The following is a 19,361-nucleotide window of genomic DNA, read 5'->3' as shown; positions in this document are numbered from 1 at the left end:
GGCCGGGGGGGGGGGGGGGGGGGGGGGGGAGTCAAGCCCCTCTCCTTCCTCGGTGAGCAGCGCCGTGCCGCCCCAGCTTCCCTCTTGCAGCTGGAGCACGGGCATGGGGATGCGTTTACACACACGAACGTGCGAGGGTAGAGTCTCCTTCCCTCTGCCAGTCCAGCTTTTGCCTCCCGGAGGAGGTGGGAGGATGCCCCTGGTGCGTGCTGCTGTCTCTGGGCTCCTGGCAGCAGTGGGGCAGGGACGGAGGCCCCTCCGTCAGTTTTAAGTACTGTAGCTCATGCGTCTTGCAGTCAGTCAGTCATGCGGATAGGACGGTAAGTATGTCTCATACAGAAATCATGCCATTAGCCTATAGAAACATGTACAGCCAGCCCTGCTCCCCTCCACTCTCTGCTTTCCTCTCCTCTCTTCTCAGGTATGTGTCAGAACATGTGTGGAGTTCAGTGGTTTGGTGTTGAGGTGAGATCCTGGAGAGACACAGGGAGAGACAGAGATGGGGTTACCAGGCATTCATGGTGGCACAGCTGGGAGAAAGGCTGGGACCAGCCAGGCACATGGCAGTCCCAGCCCCTTCTGCACCCTGTGCTTGTCCCACATGCACCCATCCTGCCCAGCTACAGCGAGATGAGTTTTGGGGGGTGTCAAGAGAGACAGTGACAGAGCACCTATGAGTGCCTGCCTAGAACCAGCAGCAACGGCATAGATGGTATTAGTGGTGCTGTCCCAGCTCACAGAGAGCAGCAACAAGCAGAAGCTGAGCTGCACCAAACACAGTGTGGCACTGGGAAGGCGCTGGCAGGGCTGCTGTAGGCTCTGGGGTAGAAAAAGCCAGCCCTGAGCCCCCATCCAGCTAGGGTGACCGACTGCACCGCACTCTCACAGCAGCGGGGAAGACCCCGTACATTCCCATCGCACACCGTTTCACACACTTTCACGCGCTCTGGAGAACAGCAAGAGCAACCGTCTGGGGAGCAAGGCAGGCGGGAGGTGCGGGGACACGGTCTGCATGAACACGTGTCCACAAGCACAAGCCTCTGGACTGTCGAGCACCCGCAGAGAGCCGACGAACACGGCAGAGAGAGGAGGGAGAGGGAGGAGAGACGGGCAGACGCAGCCATGCATGTACAGCAGAGGCCAGAGGACCAACCGCCGCTGCTTGGCAGCCTCCTCCCCGGCTCAGGCAGCGCCTGGCAGCGGGGGAGCAGGCGTGCAGCCCCTTCCCCCAAGTGCTGCGCTGCCAGCTCAGCAGCGAGGGTGCAGAAAACAATGATGCAGCTGGGTCCAAGTGTGCTGTGCCGAGCACCCTGCCCGGAGCCTGGTCTAAATCCCACTCAACAGGGAAGGCGGGGGGGGGAGCAGGGAATGCGCGAGACTCAAGGGATGATCCAGTGCTCACGCTGGGGATCAATGGAAGAAACATCCTGGGCCAAAGACGGGTCCCCTGCCCTCAACCCCTACAAGCATCATGCTCCTACACCCTGCCACTCCTGCATCCCTGATGCCCACCAGCAGCATCCTGCCGTGGCCTGCACCCCCTTTCCTGGTCGCGGGAGCTTCAGCAGACCTCACTGCCGCCCTCTCGTGCCACGATGCGTGGCTGGCAGTGGCAGCCTCTTGCATCTCCCAGCAGCAGTGCTGCGAGCGGAGGCAGCAGGCCATGGCCCAGGAAAACTGTGACACCCCTCATCTAGCTCACAGCTCTGCCGGTGCCCGGCTGCACCCCGTGGGAAGGGGAGGCAGGGGCACCACAAGGCTGCACGGTTAGTGCTCAGTGCACGAAGGGGACAGCTCTGCTCAGACCCCACGCAAACACTATCCGCTCCCTGGAGTGGTTTTGGTTAAAGATCATCCCTCTGCTGTAGCCCAGCATAACCAGGAATAACAATCCCGTGGCCCTGTCACTGGGGACCCTTACCCCGAGTACCCAGGGTGCTGTGACTGCAGTAGCAGCCCCTGGCACTGTGGCCACAGCGGAGCGGGCACCCCGCGCCCATTGCACCTGAGCCCGGGAGTGGGTTAGCGGCAGGGGCACGCCGCTGCCCACCCTCAGCATTTTGTGGCAGCGCAGCAACCCCTCTCCGCAGACTGAGAGCTGGGCACAGCCCCGTTACACTTTTCCCCAGGAGGATGGGCATGACCAGCAGCTCAGTGCAGGCAGCAGCACGGGGAGCTGGGATAGAAGGAAGAGCAAAGGTGGGGTTACCTCAAAAGAGGCCATTTGAGGGGTCACTGCTTCCCCCTTTTCAGGCTGGCTCGTTTCACTATCTGAGCCCCCATCCTGCCCCCGGAGACCTCTGGTTTCGGGACACGCACTCGCACCTCCTCCTGAGGAAGCCGCAGGGGCAGGAAGCAGGACATCACCCAGGTGAACAGACAGACATACAGAAAAGGACAGGAGAGGGAAAGGCAGAGTCAGTTGGCAGAAGACACCGAGCAAGAAGACTGGTGCAGTGGGCAAGAGCTGCCCCTGGAAGCCTTAGTGGGGAAACAGGAGAGGAGAACAGGGCAGAAGAAAGGACAGAGGGTGGCGGAGCCCCAGAGCCTGCGAGTCCCGCAGAGGTGGTGCTGGCCCTGGGCAGGGTGCCTGCAAGGCAGGGCTCTGAGCCACACTGTACCTTGGCCCCCAGACCGTCTCGGTGCAGGATGGAGTATTTCATGAAGTGATCGTCCTCAGCCTCCAGGTCTTGGGGCTCCTGCAGGGAGCCCTCCAGCATCAGCTCCTCCTGCTCCTGCCTGTCATCTGCATCACCAGGACCCAGCTGATGCACCACTTTCCGGATGACCTGCGGAGACCCGCGCAGCTGGGCATCACAGCTAGCCCCGGGGCACCAAGCCTCCCTCCTCGCCCAGTTTGGCCCCGAACCCCACACGACGTGCAGCCCTTGTCCCGCGCGCAGGGTCTGGCCGGAGAAGCGTTGTGACCGTAACCGAAGACGGCGGGAACGCGGGGGCCCGGGCTGCAGGGAGGAGGAGGGCAGCGGGGCGGAGGGGAGAGGACGAAGGCTGCGGCATGCGTTTGATCACTCACCTTCTTGGTGATGATATTGCCTTGATCATCTGTGAACTGCTCCTCAGTCACCTGCTGTCCGGGGAGATGAAGGACTTCGTTCCCCTGCGGTGACAGGAGGGACATCAGGGCATTTCAGCGGGGTGAGCGGAGCCCCTTTGCAAGCGGAACAGTACACCTAACCACGCACCCCACGGCCTCTGCCTCCCACCCTGCCCTGTCCCCTCACTGCTTTCCTCTGCATCTGCCCCGGGGGTTGGTCTCTCAGCTCCCTGCTCGTTACCTTCACAAGGACGCGCCGGCGGACGACCCTGGTGGAGAGAGCCTCCTCGTCATCCGCCAGCCCCTGGCTCTCCCCGAGCTCCTTGTCCAGCTCGCGGTGGGCGTGTTTGAGCAGAAAGCGAACAGAGCCCCTGACGATGTGCATGACGTTCTGGCAGCTGACCAGAAAGAAGGCCAGCAGCACCAGCGCGATCAGCAACTGGGCCAGGAAAGCCCACATCCTTCCTTAGCCTGCGCGGCTGCACGCGTGCCCGGAGGGGTCTGAGCCCACCGCTCAGAGCCAAGCCATGCTATTAGGCTGGAAGGGGCAAAGCCCCCCTGGGACAGGAGCAAGGCTGTGGGTCTGCAGCCTGCCCTGCTCGGTGCCCTGGCTCTGCAGGAGGACTGCTGTAACCCTAGCTGCTGCAGCTCAGCTGGCTGTGGGCGGCGAGAAGGGAGCGGGCAGGTGGGGTTGTCCTTTGGGCTCACAGCTTGTCAAAGTCACGGGGCCAGGACTGTGACAGCACCCCCCGTCCCCAGCCAGGCAGTTAACGGGGACAGCCCTGTCCCCCCTTCTCCGTCAGCTGTCGGCTTGCCAACAACCTGTCGTCCCCGGCTGTGGTGGGAGGGCAAGGGCAAATGAAGTCCCGGGCAGGAGCCGGGGGTTTGGAGTGTCACTGGAATCGCACGTGACTGGGGAGACACGCACGGCAGAGCTGAGCAACCACCTCCAAGCGTGGCCGTGCATGCCCGGGCTGGGGAAAGGCGCTTGCCCTCACCTTGTACCCACCGGCTCCACGCGGCCGTGGTGGGATGCCCACCACCCAGCCCGGCCCCCAGACCAGCTCTATTTCTGGCTCCGGCAGGCTGTTGGGCTGGCGGCCAGGGCAGATCCTCAATAAAGAAGCAGGCAGGGAGGCCGGCTGGGTTATAAATGGAGAGCAAGAGCTCAGATATCAAGCACGGCACGGGGCTGAGAGGCACCCCCGGGGGCAGAAAGCGTGCTAGGAGACTTGTGCCTCCACCAGCACCTCGTCTGCTCGGCTGGCCTCGCGGCAGGATCGGCAAAGGGTGGTCCGCAGGTTCTCCACCTCCTGTGGGGCCAGGTCCCCCTGCTCTTCCCCTCACCTGCCCAAAGAAGCCGCTGTCTGCCTCCTCCTGCCAGCCGCCCATGGGGTGCTGGGGCTGCCAGTCGCTGTCCTCTGCGGAGCTGACCCGCATCAGCTCCACGGCCGGCACCAGGACCTGCTCTCGCTCCTGGCCCTGTGCCCCGGAGGCCGTGGTGTGCGTCAGGAGCAGCCTTCGGGTGACCCCCTCCTGCCAGGAGCCCGCTGTCAGGTCCTGTAGGCAGGAGATAAAGGAGCCTTCTGCATTCCAGTCCCTCAGCCTGGGCACCGGAGAGGGACAGGGAACAGGGAGAGAGAGACAGAGAGAGAGAGGCAGTCAGCTTTGCCATGGAGTGCTGCACCCTGAGCACCAGCCTACCTCCGGCGGGCACACCGGCGCAGCCTGCACCCCGCCAGGCGCTGGGCTTCCCCGGCTCACGGCAACTGCCAGGCGCCCGGCACAAGCAGCGCAAACCGCAGATGCACAAAAGGGCACGGGTCTCTTCCCTGCCGCGCTCCCTGCCCACCCCGAGGGTCTAAGGCAACGCTGCGGAGAATGGCGGGGCTCTGCCAGGGACCTCACGGGACCTGCGCCGCCGGGAACGTGGGAGGACGCGGCGCAGGCTGAGATGGCTCTGATAAGCACAACCTACATGCGGGGGGGGGCCTGGCTGTCTGCCTGGGGTCCCTCCCAGGTGCTCTGCAAGGAGCCCTCCAGAGCATCTCCAGAGAGGTGCGAGGCACTCGGCCCGAGCCGCTGCTCTGTCTTGCCGGGGATGCCCGGGCTCCAGAGCCGGAGACCAGCGGAGAAGCAAGCAAAGCTGGGAGATTATTGCAGCTGGGCCAGCGCAGGGCAATAGCTGGCGAAGCGGTTCTGCTCCCCTCCCGCGGCCAAGCCGGCGCCCCAGGCCGCAATACCTGTCCGCGCTCTTCTCCACGACGTGGCTAACGGTAGGCGATGCCGTGATCCTGGCTTGCACCTTCTGCTGAACTGAAACAAAAGAGACTTCACTCTCTGGGTCCTGCGCCCCGGTCCCTGGCTGGCGATCACCGGCTGGCATCTTCCCCTCTGGCCTCTGCCCCTCCTCCTGCTCTAGAAGGTCAATCAGGCCGTTCATGGCATCTGAGTCCACTGTGTCATCCTCAACCAGGTCCATAGAGCCCATGTGGTCCGGGCCATGCGCGTCTGCTAGAGGCTGCCCCGGGAACCGGCCTTCGCTTGTGGCATCCGAGTCCTCGGCCTTGCTGCACTCCAGAGAGGAGTCCTCAGCAGTCACCAGCGAGGGGGTGAGCCCCGAGGACCACACCTGTATGTCGGACATCTCCATCAGGGCATCCTGCTCGGTGGCAGCCATGGGGATAGCATCCATGATGGCCACCTCGTTCCAGTACTGGTCGGCACGCAGCGGGGATGGCAGCGTGTAATGCAGGGAGGCGGGGGACAGCAGCTCGTCCTGCAGCGAAGCGTAACCTATATGGGCAGACAGAGGCAACGTCTCCAGCAGCCGTCTCGCGCACACACAAGCACGGTGGGGCGAGAAGGGAAACAGCCTCTGGGAGGGTGCCTGCCCCGAGGACAGCCATGGTCGTGCCACAGACCCCAGTGGCCGGGGCCGAGCGGGGCTGCGCTCACAGCCAGCTGCTGCCTTCGCGTGATCCCTGCAAGTGCCGCCGTGCCTCCCTTCGAGTCCCGGGGCTGGTTTGGGCAGGCCCTGGGGCTGCCCGCTCCCTGCGGGGAGGACCGGCCTGGGGTCCACGGGACCATCCACGCTGCAGGACACCGTGCCCTCTTCACTACCCTGCTCCCTCAGCCCCTGCCCACAGTCGCCATCCAGCATCAGCTGGCTGACGGTCAGCCTGGAGTTCAGGTGGCCAAGTCTGGCAGGCACTGACTCCCAAAGTCAACCCCTCTCCGCAGCACGGAGGAGCAGGCTGGAAGTAGCACCACGAGCAGGGAAGGATGGCCCTGGTATGTGTCGTGCAACCCCGAAGCCCTGAGGGATGCAGCCGGGGCCCTACAACCCTGTTGGCGTCTCCAGGGCTACAAGCAGTTGTCATGTCCTCATCCACCCAGGGCCACATGCACAGCCCAGGCACACCGATACGGACTACAGCCAAGCCAGGCCCTCCCACCCACGCAGGTGGCTTTGCTCAGCCTTTTCCAGCCTGAGCCTTTTCCAGCCTCCACTAGCCCCTTTTCCATCCTTGGAGATCAGCAGAGAACCTGTTCTGCTCTCCAGGCAGCCACGGGTTCCTAGCCACAGCCGAGGCTCGGGGGACAGCTGGGACCCCCAGCACAGAAGGAACACCTCTCCCCTGTGCGAGTGCCTGGCCGGGGGGCAAGCAGTGCAGGGCCAGCGAGGGAAGGAGCGCAGGGCAGTGCAGGAGGAGAAGGTCTGGGCTGGCCGCCTGCAAGCACGACAGCCACGAGAGGGGCAGTCCCTGGTGACATGCAGTCGCTGGAGCAGGATGCGGCTCCCGGAGGGCTCAGCTGAGGTGGAGACAGTGGAGCCAGGCAGCAGAGGAAGATGAGAGAAGGAAAGGCCAGGATGAGCTCAGAGGAGAGAGGTGACAAGAAGTGACCCGCACCCGACAGCGCTAGGTGGCACGTTTGAGAGAGCGGACCAAGGGGACACAGAGAGGGAGAGAGCGACGAGCCAGCGCTGCACCGAGAGCTCCGCAGCGCAGGTCTGCAGCCGCCGCATGCAGCCCGGTCCCCGCTGCCGCTGACCCCGGTGTTGTCCCAGCACCCGGGCACCCTCTGCCTGGGACCGGACAGCCAGGGCTGCGGGAGCTCCCTGGCCACCGTTCAGCTCGCACAGCCAGGGGCACCTCTTGCTGGCGTGTCAGGATAAGGAATGTCTGTCCACCCTACCTGGAGAGCTTTGAAAACAGCGGTACGGCAGGCAAGGTATCAGCCCCGATCTGTCTGCCCAGGCTCTGCCCCCGGGGCCCTCCTGCGGTCCCTGCCAGAAGCCGAGACTCACCATTCATCTGGGACGGCGAGAGGGAATAGTCTCTGTCCGTGTAGCGCCAGCTGCCCTTCAGGCTACGGCTCTGCCGGCCAGAGCCCTCCAGTGTGTTGACAATCTCGCTGCGGTCAATGTTCCTCAGTGCCGTGTACAGATTCTCCACTGCGGGGGGAAGCTGCTGTCAGCAAACTGGTCGCTGGGATCACAGCCATGGCCCAGACACCCTCAGGCGGGCAGGTGTACATGAACCAGGAGCGTAAAGCGAGCCGGTGACCCCTGAACACGCTCAGGCTGCTCTGTGCAGCCAGCCCCACCGCCTCCGCACCCGTAACGGGGCTCTGCAGATACTCACTTTTGACACTCTTGCCCTCGCGGCTGACCCAGAGGTTGAGCAAGGCTATGCTCTGCTCCAGCAGGGAGTTGGGGTTCTCCACACGTATCCTGTTGATGTCATCGACCCCAAACTGCAGCTCACGGGCCAGCTCTGGGGGAGACACAACATCTCAGCATCACACCCTCCGGTGCCCACCACCAGCTCCCAAACCAAAAAAGGCTGGGGACATTGTGAAGGGCTCGGCCAGACCCAGCACAGAGTCCCCCTTGTCACATACAGCTGAGCACAGCAGAACATGCAGGAGCATGGGAGGGGGCAGAGGTTGAAGCCCCTCTGCCCAGGCTGGCTGTGACCAGCGTAGCAGCATCTCATGCTAAGGAGAAGCGCGGATACTGCCGTTGGGTGCGCGGCTGCGACAACGGTGATGGGCTTCCACGAACAGCAGCAATATGTGTGGCTCAGAACAAAAACCCTAGCCTGGTATCTGTGCACGTGCATGTGAATGCATGCATGGCCGCAAGAAGGTTCAGAACAAAAACCCTAGCCTGGTATCTGTGCATGTGAATGCATGCATTCACTCCATCCTGCAACATGTTTCCAGCCTTCCTAAGTGTCAGCTTTCCGAGGAGTGTTGTGCATCCTCAGAGCCATCAGGTATGGACTCACCAGCCCAGCTGAGGCCCAGCTGTTCTGCTATGTCAACCATCTTCTGGTCTGCCTTGTCCGTGCTGCTCAGAGAGCCTGGAGGAGAAGAGGGAGCCACAGTTTCAGCTGTGCAGGGCCCTGCGCTGCGGTGGGGATGGGGAAGGGGTGCTGGCTCTGGGGGTCTTGCAGCCCCGTAGGCACAGCACTGCCCTGCAGGCAGGACCAAGGAAACCCTCAGGGAAGGGGAAGCTGCCACGAGCCTGAGTACGACAGGGTCAGCCCAGCCTTTCCACCGGGCTTGGGCACTCCAAGCGCAGGCGGTAATCGGGCTCGGACAGTCCCAGCGGGCTGCATACCAAAACTGGTCTCGCTTAGGATGCTGTATCGCTCCCGCAGAGACAACGGCGTCAGTGTCCTCCTCCGCTCCTCGCTGCCGCTTCCCTGTGAGAGTGGGGAAAAACCGAGGGGTCACCAGCTTGAAAAGAGGGCAGCAGCTCTGCCCTGGCACCGCTGCTTCTCCTGCAGCCTCAGAGCAGCACGGCATGGCCACAATGAGCAGCTGAGGAAGAAAAGCTGACAGCGAGGGCTGTCTCCTGCAACTGGGGGAGGGATGGGCCCCCGCTGCCCCCTTCCAGAGGTGCCAGAGACCCAGCACTGACCTTGGTGCAGGGCGGTATGCTGATGTTCAGGTGGCAGAGCACATGCTGGAGGTCCTCATATTTCATGGCCTTGCGCAAGAAAGACAGGGAGCCGCTGGCTTCCCGGCTGCTGTCCCGAACCTGAGCACCGAGAGCCTGGTTAGGTGGTCTGGCACAGGGCAGGCGCGGGGGTCCCAGCTGCAGCCCAGCCCTGCCCCCTGCCATTACCTTGATGGGGATGGCGAGACGATTCTCCCGGAAGGACTGGAAGAGGAAGGTGCGGGGCTGAGTGGCCTTCTTGACAGGCACCAGGTTCCCTGAGAGCTCGACGTGCAAAGGCATCCCCTCTACCACCTGGCAGGGAGCAGGAAACGGGCTCAGACCCTGTGCAGAAATGTTTCTCCTGCCCGTGGACATGGCAGGTAACCCCAGCTCTCCTCCGCGGGCCAGAGCCAGGCCCCTCCACCAGCATCAGTCTCCCCTCGCTCGGGCAGCCCTCTCCCTGCTGCCCCCCACGCACGTCGCTGGGGACAAACCTCAATGTCCCTGCTGCGGGCCACCTCAGTGAAGTTTTCGTGCTGCTCTAAAGTCTTGTCAACCTTGTCGTCAGTCATGCAGTAGCAGCGCAGCCGGCCTTCCCGTGCATCATTCATCTTGGCAAACACCACGAATTTGGCCATGTAGGGCACGGCCGTCAGCTCCTTGTACAGCATTGTGGCAAAGTGCACGGCCTCAGCTGTGCGCGGGCAGTCGGCCAGCCAGAACCTGTGGGAGGGCTGGGTCGGGGCGCTGCCGGGCAAGTTGCCCAGCGGCACCGGGACAGCTGCCCCCCCCCCGCCCAACAGCAAAGTGCATGGCAGAGGGTGCCCCAAGAGCTCCCGGTAGAGGAGCAGCCCCATCCATGAAGGGGACCCATCCAAGCACAAAGAACGGTCCCTTCCCTCTGTGCACCCGGTTGTGAATGTTTCCTGACACACGCCGAGGCGGCGTGGGGGGTCTCAAGGCTGGAGGCAACTGCCTTGCACGTGGGAATGGGGCAGCACCCCAAGGAGCACAGGGGTGGGAGGCTCCTCCTGGCACAGGCTGCACCCCAAGAGGGCCTGAGGAACAGCGGATGTCCCCAGGTGAGCACGTGCTTGCCCATGACTCACCTGGCAGACACATTGGTGGTAAAGTTAGCACACTCATTCTCATAGACCAGCTTCGTGGTGCCTGTTATGTCTTCCCACTGGGCTTGGGCTGTCCCTCCTGCAGCAGAAAACAAGGGTGAGCACGCTGCTTTTCCACAAGCCTGGGGTCTGCATCCCCCAGGCAATTGCTCTTTCCACCGCGGTGACCTGTCCTTCGCTCCCAGGACCTGCATCCCACCGAGGTGGCCCAGCCCATCCCAACCGGAGAGCACGCTCGCCTGCGCGGCAGGGGTTGGTAGCCTCACCGATCACGCTGCAGAGCAGGCGCAGGCTGGTGGTGTCACCCTCGCCACTGTCACGGGGATTGTCCTTCCAGGACGGCGGCAGCGGGATGCGGAGGCCGATGGGACGGTGGAACTTCCTCCGGCGCGGTTCCACTGTGACGATGGGGCTGAAGGTTGCCTGGTTCCCCAGCAGCTTAGTCACCAGCTCATCGGGCACGGGCTGTGCCTGCGGGCAGCATGAGCACCGGCATCAGGGCCAGTTTCCCTCGGATTGGGGCGCAGCCTGAGCCTGCTGCCAAGCTCTCTGGTGCTCACCTGAAGGGCCAGCCTCACTTTCTTGGTGACAGCCGTGTCTGGGAAGGTGGCCTGTACCATGGGCACCAGTGTGCTTTTCAAACACCCTCCCTCAGGGCCGATCAGATCGCAGTCCTGGCAAATCCGGGACATGACCACGAAGTAGAGAGGGAAGTCGGTGGTGATGATGCGGCAGACCCTCTTCTTCTCCAGCTCCTCCAGGCTCTCCAGCTCTGCAAGGGCAGCGCAGCCATCAACACTCACCCACCAAGCCTGCGGCTGTCACCCACCACCCCCTGTGAGCTGCACCAACCATGCCAGGCTCAGCCCCATCCCACCACCCGGGCCAGCTGCAGCCCTGCCTGCGGGGACCCGCACGGTGCCGAACCCTCGCCTGCCTGGCACGCTCACCCTCATCCATGCCGTTGAGCAGCTGGTCCATGTAGCTGTCCTCATAGCGGTTGCGGTGCTCCTTCCAGACGGAGCCGTTCTCGTTGCGCAACACCACCAGCTCGCGGTCTCCGCGCCCGCACGAGGCAAAGTGTGGGATCTCCACAATGACGGGGCTGCAGACAAGCAGAGGAAGGGCGCTTGCACCCATGTGCTGCCGCTGGGACACGCAGGTGACAAGGTGGCCCTGGGCAGAGCACCTGCCCTACGCTGTACAGCCACCGGAGGAGGAAGGCAGGACTGCTCCCACCCTGCTGTCTGGGAAACGGGGCTCTGCACCCAGCGGGACCGTGCCGGTCAGGTCTTTTTCTACCACAGCGTAGCCACTGCTCCGTTATGCTGGAATGACCCACCCCAGAAACATGCTGCGCCTGGCTGGAAGTGGGATCTTTTCTGCACCAGACCCCCAGAAGCAGAGAGGGGCAGAGGTCTTGCCCCAGCTGGCAGAGACTCCAGAGGAGCCTGGATCCATCCCCAGTCCTGAGGGATGGCCCCGGTGTGGGTAGCCCCATCCGCTCTGTTCCCAGCTGTGCTCACCTGAGGAACTGGGCGCCAGCGGGCCCCAGGGCGATGATCCGGCTGGCCAGACCCTCCTCCTCAGCCAGCGTCGGGGGTGCAGGCAGCTTTTGGGGCTTCACCAGGCGGCAGGTGATGCGGGTCGGCGCGGCGCAGGCGCGGGGCGGGATGACCACACGCAGTCCGTGGTGCCGGCTGCCCCGCATGGAGCCGCCGCGGGCATCCACCATGAAGCTCACCAGGAACCTGGAGCGGGCAGAGGCACGGGCATGTGGGCATCTTGCAGCCGGCTCATGCGCAGAGCATGCATGTGCCGCGTGGGCTGGGCACTCACCCTGTGTGCACGGGGCTGGCCACTGGGCTGATGTTATCCGAGGTCTCGGTGGCGGGGCTGCTGGGGATCAGGGAGTCCTCATCGAACTCCTTGGAGGGCTGTGTAAGGCAGGGAAGAGCCCCCATGGGCACAGGATCCTATCTGGGGGTGCTGAGCCTGCCCACTCGTCCGCAGTCTCACAACCCTCCCTGGGCAGTCCCGTACCGCCAGGTCCATCCCTACCACCCATCCCATGTTTCGGCTCTGTGGTGATGGGGGGACTCCCCCTGGTAGGGAGTGCCTGGGGGGGCCGTGGCAGGCTGTGTCTCATGCTCACCTCCTGTGGGGACACTGAGGGTGCATGCAGCAGGCTGACTTGCTCAGATTCTGTCTCCACAGGTCCTACCTGCTCAGTCTCCTCCGCTCTGGTCACCACAGTCTCAGGTGGGACGCAGGGGACCTGCAGGACAGCTGGAGACTCCACCCTGGTAGGAGAGGGCAGTGACAGCCACTGCAGTGGCAAGCCTGGGCCCCTCAGCCCCTGGCCGTCCCCAGGGAGTCCCGGGGCCGCTGGATGAAGGCAAACTCAGCAGCAGACTCATGTCTTGGTGCAGGAACAACACCAACGAGCTTTGCCTGCTATGCTAGCTGGTGGGGGCCCAGTGATCCACTCCTTGCCCAGAGCTGTCCCTGCCCCACTGGCATCCCAGCCCAGCACCGGGCTGGCCCCGTGCCCCGTACCCACTCCCTCCCCACCATCCAGTGCCTCTTACGTTTGGTCCAGTGTCGTCGTGGTCATAAAGTCCAGCGTCTCCCTCTTGCCGTCCTGGTCCCTGGGATCGGGTGTCCTGGGCGTTGGTGCGATCAGCTCCTCCTCTGAAACCGAGAGCTGGCTCAGCATGCAGAGGCAGAGGGACAAGGGAGCACAGACATCCAGCCCTTGCCCTCATCCCTCCTCAGGGCTGGAGCCAGGGCCCATCTCTGCTCCCACTGCTGGACACACACACTCATCCCCTGGGGTCTCAGCCAGCCACGGGGCAGCTTTGCCCTCTGCCAGATGGGGTCCGCTGGCAGGGGCAAGCCCCATGTGCCGCGGGTGGGTGGGACAGGAGCTGTGGTAGCTGTCAGGAGCCTCGGCTGCTAGCTGACCCCTTTCCTCCAGCACCAAGCACAGAGCAGAGCCTGCCAGGGACACCCTGCCGTCGGATGCTGGGGACAGGAGTGTAGGCAGGGCTGGGGACGTGGGAAGGATGCCCTAACGCTGCCGAGTGCATCCGCGCACCCCTCCTTGGAGGCGCAAGCCCAGCCAGCGTTGCCTGCTGGCCTGATTAATTCCTGCTAAGGAGTTCTCTGGGGTTCAGCTCTTGCCAGTGCCCTATGGGAGCGAGTCCAGCACCTCCCAATGCAGGGACGGAGCCCTAGTGATGGGGAGGGGACCGCAGCCCCACAGAGACCCTCGAGCACTCAAGTTCATCCCTGCCCTGGCCAGGATGGCATGGGGTGGTTGTGGTGGGACATCGGAGTTTGTCTCAGAACCGGGCTCTTCTGCCTACAGGGGACAGGACCTGGGGCCGACAGGGAGCTAAGGATCCCCCACAGCGGGGGGACAGCCCCATTCATGCAGTCACACCACAGCAAGCAGCACGGACACAGATGGGCAGGGCGGGATGGCAGGGCCAATGCTGGATAGCACCAGCCCAGCAGCAAGGCTCAGCAGATGGATGTGGCGTGCGGATGGTTAGTGGCCATGGGGTGAAATGGGCCGTTGAGCTGGGGGCAGGGGGACACATTTCATACCCATTACTGTGACATGAGCAGTGCCTGCAAAGTAAGAAGAGGCAAAGGTGAGGTCTCAGTGGGAGGGAGGAGGAGCAGACCATCTGCAGCCAGGCTGGGAGCTGGTACTACCCCGCGGAGCAGGGCACGGTGGGGGGCTCTGCATGCCCAAGGGCTCTCTGTACACTCTCCCTGGGGCGTGGGACCGTGGAGTGGTCCAGGCATATCCCTCCTGCATAGCGCAGGGAAGCACCCGAGCCAGGAGGTGCCACCCCAGGAGTCTGGTGGGCTCCCCTCATCCTCTCTGCAAGACCACTGTGGGGCCACACAGCTCCCCCACCCTGGCCAGCAGGAACACCAGTGCCCATCCCCAGGGCTGCCGCCAGCCACATATCTGGGATGGAGCGACCTAGCTCTGGCCCCTCACCTTCATCCTCTGACACGTCCAGAATCTCGTCTACGGTCTCCGGGAAGCTCATGCGGTGCTTGTCACTGACTGACTGCGGGAGTAGAGCGGAGTCAGCAGAGGCCAGCCCTTGCTGGGTGGCTACCTGCGGCCCCCTCCCCACACCCGGGCTAGCCACCCAGCTCAGCAGACCTTTGCGTGGCTGCTCCCAGCCCCAGCCCTCCTCCACAGGGTGCTGGTCCCAGTCCCCAGGGGCTCACCGGGATGTCCGTTTCCTCTGTGACGATCTTGAGCACGTCTGTGACGGAAATGTAGCCGAGCCGCTTTGCGATTGCCAGGGGAGTGGTGCCGTTCTGTGCAAGGAGGAAGGACTGGGGGTCAGTGACAGCCACAGGGAAGCCCGGGCAGGCGCCCGAGCTTTCCATGGGGTGAGGAGGTGCGGGTCAGCGCCATACTCACTGTGCTGATCTCGTTGGGAGAGGCACCGTGCTTCAGCAGCAGTGTCACAACGTCCGTGTGGCCCTGCTGCGCCGCTTGGTGCAGAGGGGTGTAGCCCAGCTGCAGAGGAGGACAGAGGGTGCTGCCATCAGTTCTGGGAATCTGCTGCCCCAGAAATGCCCCTGCACCTCACGCTGGGCTTCATGCCTGGAGCGCGAGGGCGACTCTCTCCTTTCCGAGGTAAGCAAAGGGCTCTGCAGAACCCAGCTCTTGCCCAGGGCTGTAGCTAGTCTACAGCAGCTTCCAGCCATGGAGACAGGAGGGCTTGGAGCAACGCAGGGGGGAGCAGTGGAAGCAGGAAGGGAGGCTAAGCCTTCTCCATCAACCCGCATACTGTTGCCCAGGGCAGAAGGGTCCTTGGAGCACAGGACTTTTCTGTACCTTAGTCTTGGCGTTGACATCAGCCTGGTGCTGCAGCAAAAACTTCACCAGCTTGATGTTCCCATAGTGGCTGGCCACATGCAGCGGGGTATAGCCCATCTGAAAGATGAGATCAGGTCTCAGAGTGCCCTCCGTGGTGTTTCCTACCCTTGTGGCTTGTGCATGCTCATCCCATGGGGCAAGCCCCATGGATGAAGAATGGGGCACACGTGCGGGTGCTGTCTGAGAGTCCAGGACCAGGGCAGAGGGCACACTGCAGACCACACCACGTTGTGCCCAAAGGTACAGGGGTCAGCTGTGCGAACAGGCAAGAATCATCTCTCCAGGGAGCGAGGGGAAGAGGACGAAGAGTCCCCAAGACACAGACAAGAAGGTAAGACAAGAGGGGAGACTCTTGCACAAAGAAAAAGAAAAGCAATGCTCCTGGAGCAGGCCTAGAGGTAGTTTTCCCACATGTTTTTCACCACAGCCATGGCCAATGCACTACTTTACCCTGGTCGTTGCATCCACCGTGACTCTGTGTTTCACCAGAACATCAGCGACCAGCACATGCCCCTCTTGGGCCACAAGATGGAGAGGAGTCAGGCCACTCTGCAAACAAGGGAGGTCTCAGCACAGTGGCGATGCCATCACTGCAGCAATACCAGCAGAGACTCTAAGACAGGTCTCCAACCTGGCAAATTGACCGACACTGTGCTGTTGCCTGAATGCAGGGAGGCACCGGAGCCTGGACTACCACCCTGTCTGCTACTCCCTGCGGGGGTGTTCGCCTCCAGCCTGGCGGGATGTGCCGGGACAACTTACCTTGTTTCCTAGGTCACCGTTGGCTTGTTTGGAGAAAAGCAGTGCCACCATGTCCGCATGCCCCTCCTGGGAAGCCAGGTGGAGGGGGGTGACTCCCTGCACAGACTCCGCGTTTGCAGAAGCCCCGTACTGCAGCAAGCTGCTGGCCACCTCCATCTGGTTCTGCTTGGCAGCAATGTGCAGGGGGGTGTACCCATTCTGCAGAGAGAGACAGAGAGGCTCATTGCAGTGCTCAGCCCCTGCCAAGCAGACCAGCAGGGACAGAAGGTGCCACCTTGCCTCTCCAGGCCAGGCCTGCCCTTCCTAGTCGCCTCCAGAACTCAGGGATGCACGCTCACACCCAAACCATCTCCCTGACAGCAACTAGCCCTGACGCTGAGGCCAAATCCTGCTCTTCCAGCCAAGTCAGCACAGGGGTTTCAAAGACCACCTGCTTCAGGTTTGACTGGTATCGCCTGTCCTGGAGTTTCCCCACACATGAATTTTTACAGCAGTATTCAGCCACCGGGAGCTGTGAGAGGCCAGGGCAGGCAGACACCTTCTAGGATGTGTCTGCCTGAGGTGTGGAGCAAAACTCACAATATGCAGGATTAGTATTCAGGCAGAGACGGCAGGGCCTTGAGCACTGCCTTCGCCGCCGCGCTGCAGGAGCAAAGCAGCTGGCAGACACCCTCTGCTTGGGGTGACGTGCAGGCTGTCAAGTGACGCAGACCGACGGGGGATTGGCACCGGTACCGGCCGCTGCCGCTGCCCGCCCAGCAAGACTGCCGGCAGCCTGTGCAGGGGGAGAGGGGAATGCCAGATGGGCACGGCTGGGCACCGGTGGCCACTTGTCTGTTCTGAGGATCCAGCTTCTGCAAATGATGCGGAAACCGAGGCTGCTGGTCTGCTCTTTGGGGAGATGTTCCCCGTGGTCAGGCAGAGTGGGGTGAGTCTCACGAGCTCGTGGGTTTTCTGACTCACTCCTTCATAGCTGCACGCAAATATTCATGTGTGGTTTCCCAAACTGCTAGACTGCAGCACTGCTCCACGGGGCTTGCCATGGAAACACGTCCCCAAGCAACAGCCACAACGCTGCCAGCAGGGACTGTCCCTGGCACAGCCTGTCTGTAGGAACAGGACGACCGCCCGGCACCCCTGCCTGCCCCACGGACTGGTGCGAGGGACAGGCGTGAGCAGCAGGTGTGGAGAGTGGCTGGTGGTGACTGGTCCCAGTATCAGGGTTGAGGGGCAATGCCGGCCCCAGGCTGACGGGCGCTGGGCACACGGACACATCCCCACATCCCCAGGGACACCCAGTCCAACCTTACCCAGGCTGAGCTGTGCGGGGAGCTCCCCTTAGGAAGCAGCAGCTTGACGATCTCCAGGTTGTTGTGGTGCACAGCCACATGCAGCGGGGTCAGGCCATTCTGGGGAGGGGGAGAGGGCACAGACAGGTGAGACGGAGCCTCTCCCCGTACCACACCACTCCTCCCGCTGCCACAGGAGCAGCACCCACCTTCCCTGCTGCATTGGGGTGAGCGTCACGTGCCAGCAGCAGCTCCGCCACGTCCACCTTCCCGTACTTGGCTGCAACGTGGAGAGGGGTAAATCCTTTCTGAGGAGAAAGGCAGCCCATCACAGGGTGCACAGGGATGAGGAGGAGAGCACTGGCACGTGCTGTGCCACAGGAGGAGGCTGTCCCTCCCATAACAGGGACACTGTGCCACCAGCCTGCCCAGCCTTTGGCCCAGCTGGGTCACTCCTTTGGCGGCGGTGGCCACAGCAGCCTACCTTGGTCATGCAGGTCTGCGAGGCCCCTTTCTCCAGCAGGGCCAGGGCCGTGTCCACGTGCCCCTCTCTGGCAGTGATGTGCAGGGGCGTGTGCCCCGCTGTCGTGGCCAGGTTGGGGTTGGCGTTGTTCTCCAGCAGGAGTTTGACCATGCCGGTGTGGCCGATGCGTGCGGCGCAGTGCAGAGGAGTCTGGTCATCCTGCGAGGGAGGCAGACAAGCTGTTTTGGCAGATTCGGACCAGACCCTTGCTTGCCTTGCCGAAGGGGTCCTGGTCCTGCTGTTGCGCAGCCCCTGGTGGGTCGAGCTCTGGGCAGGCGAGAGTGAAGAAACCAGCACCGGCTGTTCCCAGAGCTGGACTATCAGACAGGTTCTCTGTACCTACCTTGGCCTTGGCGTTGGCTTTGGCTTTGTTCTGCAGCAGGTACTTTGCCACATCCGTGTGCCCAGCTCTGGCTGCCATGTGTAGGGGGGTCTCCACTTTCTGCACCAAGGACAGGATAAAGCGGTGAGGCCACAGGAGAGGATATGCCTTCCCGCAGTCATTCCTCTGGTCTGAGCACAGGAGAGCAGTGCCCACAACCTTTTTGGGCCCCTACCGGTTCCTCCTGCCAGCACAAAGCGGGGGACACCAGGGCTTGCTCAGGAGAGGAGAGCAAGCAGGACTCGGGGAACCCCCACCTCCTGCTGGACCCCACCATGCTGAGCTCCCACAGCCCCAGCCAGGGTGGGACTCACCACGTTGGACACATTCGGAGAGGCTCCACGCTGCAGCAGGGTCTTGACGATGGGCAGGTGCCCCATGAAGGCGGCCACATGCAGGGGAGTCAGGCCAGACTGCAGAGAGAAAGGGGCCAGGAGCCAAGATGGGTGCTGAGAACCTTGCCAACATCTCTTCCTTGCCCCCCTCGTCCCCCTCCCTGGGGCACGCTCCAGCACAGAGGCAAACTTTGGGTCCACAGCCCGGCCCCAGCAGCCTGGCAGCTGAGCTGAGGGGAAGACGGAGAGCTACCACCTCCCCTGCAGCCCCCCTGCCCCGTAGGGAGCGGGCTGCGGGGAGACGCTGCCAGGCTCAACGGAGCTGCAAAGAGCTCTAAGCCATGACGAAGAAAGTGCCTGGGGACCAGCAGAGGCAACAGGACCATCGTCCCCTGCAGCGCTGCCTGCTCTGCACGGGCACCAGGAGGAGAGCTGGGGCTGGGCTGCAGCCCACCTACCTCTGTGACGGCATCGATGGAGGCACCCGTCTTCAGCAGCAGCTCCATCACCCGGATGTGGTTCTTCTTGCAGGCGATATGGAGGGGTGTGAAGCCGTTCTGCAGATGGACAGATGGACGGCCGTTTGCAAGAAGGCTCTCCCTCTCCCCTGCCCCAGCCCTGCCTGCCCCCTCCTCACTCACCAGGGCTCGGGAGTTGGGCTTGGCCCCCTTCTCCACCAGCAGCTTGGCCACCCGGTGGTGCCCACAGTGGGCGGCCACGTGCAGCGGCGTTAGGTGGTCCAGGGTGATGTCGTCAATCTCGGCGCTGTACTGCAGGAGCAGGCGCACGCAATCCAGGTGGTCGCCCTGCGCTGCCATGTGGATCGGCGACAAGCCGTTCTGCGACCGCGGAGCGAGGTCTCAGGGCTGGGCTGGGAGGGGGGACCAGGCATCCCACCCAGCCCCTGCCTCGCTCCCCCAGCCACAGCTCCGGGGCAGAAGAGATGGCATGTTCCCCAGGGTGCTACCAGAAAGGAGCCCCGAAATCTTTCACCGAGACTTACGGGGGAGC

At 63.2% G+C, this 19,361-nt stretch overlaps 1 protein-coding gene across 9 annotated transcripts in view; it reads right to left on the bottom strand.

Moving 5' to 3' along the window:
- Nucleotides 1–15: 15 nt before the first annotated feature.
- The window catches only part of ANK1 (ankyrin 1, erythrocytic), a 39,081-nt gene continuing 19,735 nt past the window's right edge, over nt 16–19,361 (bottom strand). For 4 of the 9 annotated variants that reach the window (XM_010562731.1, XM_010562727.1, XM_010562726.1 and 1 more), the window contains 35 exons: nt 18,992–19,189; nt 18,809–18,907; nt 18,330–18,428; nt 17,977–18,075; nt 17,595–17,792; nt 17,320–17,418; nt 17,132–17,230; nt 15,822–16,019; nt 15,510–15,608; nt 15,018–15,116; nt 14,598–14,696; nt 14,399–14,491; nt 14,160–14,232; nt 13,754–13,777; nt 12,730–12,832; nt 12,294–12,441; nt 11,978–12,075; nt 11,665–11,889; nt 11,089–11,243; nt 10,699–10,910; nt 10,405–10,609; nt 10,121–10,217; nt 9,506–9,734; nt 9,198–9,323; nt 8,991–9,110; nt 8,688–8,772; nt 8,353–8,427; nt 7,705–7,836; nt 7,368–7,514; nt 5,299–5,851; nt 4,403–4,661; nt 3,035–3,118; nt 2,622–2,789; nt 2,210–2,331; nt 23–473 (listed from right to left, as the gene is read on the bottom strand). In XM_010562731.1, coding sequence (XP_010561033.1) covers nt 2,233–2,331; nt 2,622–2,789; nt 3,035–3,118; nt 4,403–4,661; nt 5,299–5,851; nt 7,368–7,514; nt 7,705–7,836; nt 8,353–8,427; nt 8,688–8,772; nt 8,991–9,110; nt 9,198–9,323; nt 9,506–9,734; nt 10,121–10,217; nt 10,405–10,609; nt 10,699–10,910; nt 11,089–11,243; nt 11,665–11,889; nt 11,978–12,075; nt 12,294–12,441; nt 12,730–12,832; nt 13,754–13,777; nt 14,160–14,232; nt 14,399–14,491; nt 14,598–14,696; nt 15,018–15,116; nt 15,510–15,608; nt 15,822–16,019; nt 17,132–17,230; nt 17,320–17,418; nt 17,595–17,792; nt 17,977–18,075; nt 18,330–18,428; nt 18,809–18,907; nt 18,992–19,189 — 4,896 coding nt within the window. In that variant the 3' untranslated portion in view covers nt 23–473; nt 2,210–2,232. Of the gene's footprint in view, nt 474–2,209; nt 2,332–2,621; nt 2,790–3,034; nt 3,119–3,296; nt 3,603–4,402; nt 4,662–5,298; nt 5,852–7,367; nt 7,515–7,704; nt 7,837–8,352; nt 8,428–8,687; nt 8,773–8,990; nt 9,111–9,197; nt 9,324–9,505; nt 9,735–10,120; nt 10,218–10,404; nt 10,610–10,698; nt 10,911–11,088; nt 11,244–11,664; nt 11,890–11,977; nt 12,076–12,293; nt 12,442–12,729; nt 12,833–13,753; nt 13,778–14,159; nt 14,233–14,398; nt 14,492–14,597; nt 14,697–15,017; nt 15,117–15,509; nt 15,609–15,821; nt 16,020–17,131; nt 17,231–17,319; nt 17,419–17,594; nt 17,793–17,976; nt 18,076–18,329; nt 18,429–18,808; nt 18,908–18,991; nt 19,190–19,361 lie in introns of those variants that run through there. The other 5 variants (XM_010562730.1, XM_010562728.1, XM_010562733.1 and 2 more) reach the window with 5 other exon arrangements.

The sequence above is a fragment of the Haliaeetus leucocephalus genome, unplaced genomic scaffold, assembly GCF_000737465.1.
Source record: "Haliaeetus leucocephalus isolate CR32 unplaced genomic scaffold, Haliaeetus_leucocephalus-4.0 Scaffold162, whole genome shotgun sequence".
NCBI classification, from domain to species: Eukaryota; Metazoa; Chordata; class Aves; order Accipitriformes; family Accipitridae; genus Haliaeetus; species Haliaeetus leucocephalus.
The sequence above is the reverse complement of the archived record's forward strand: the minus strand, read 5'-3'. Positions and strand labels throughout refer to the sequence as shown.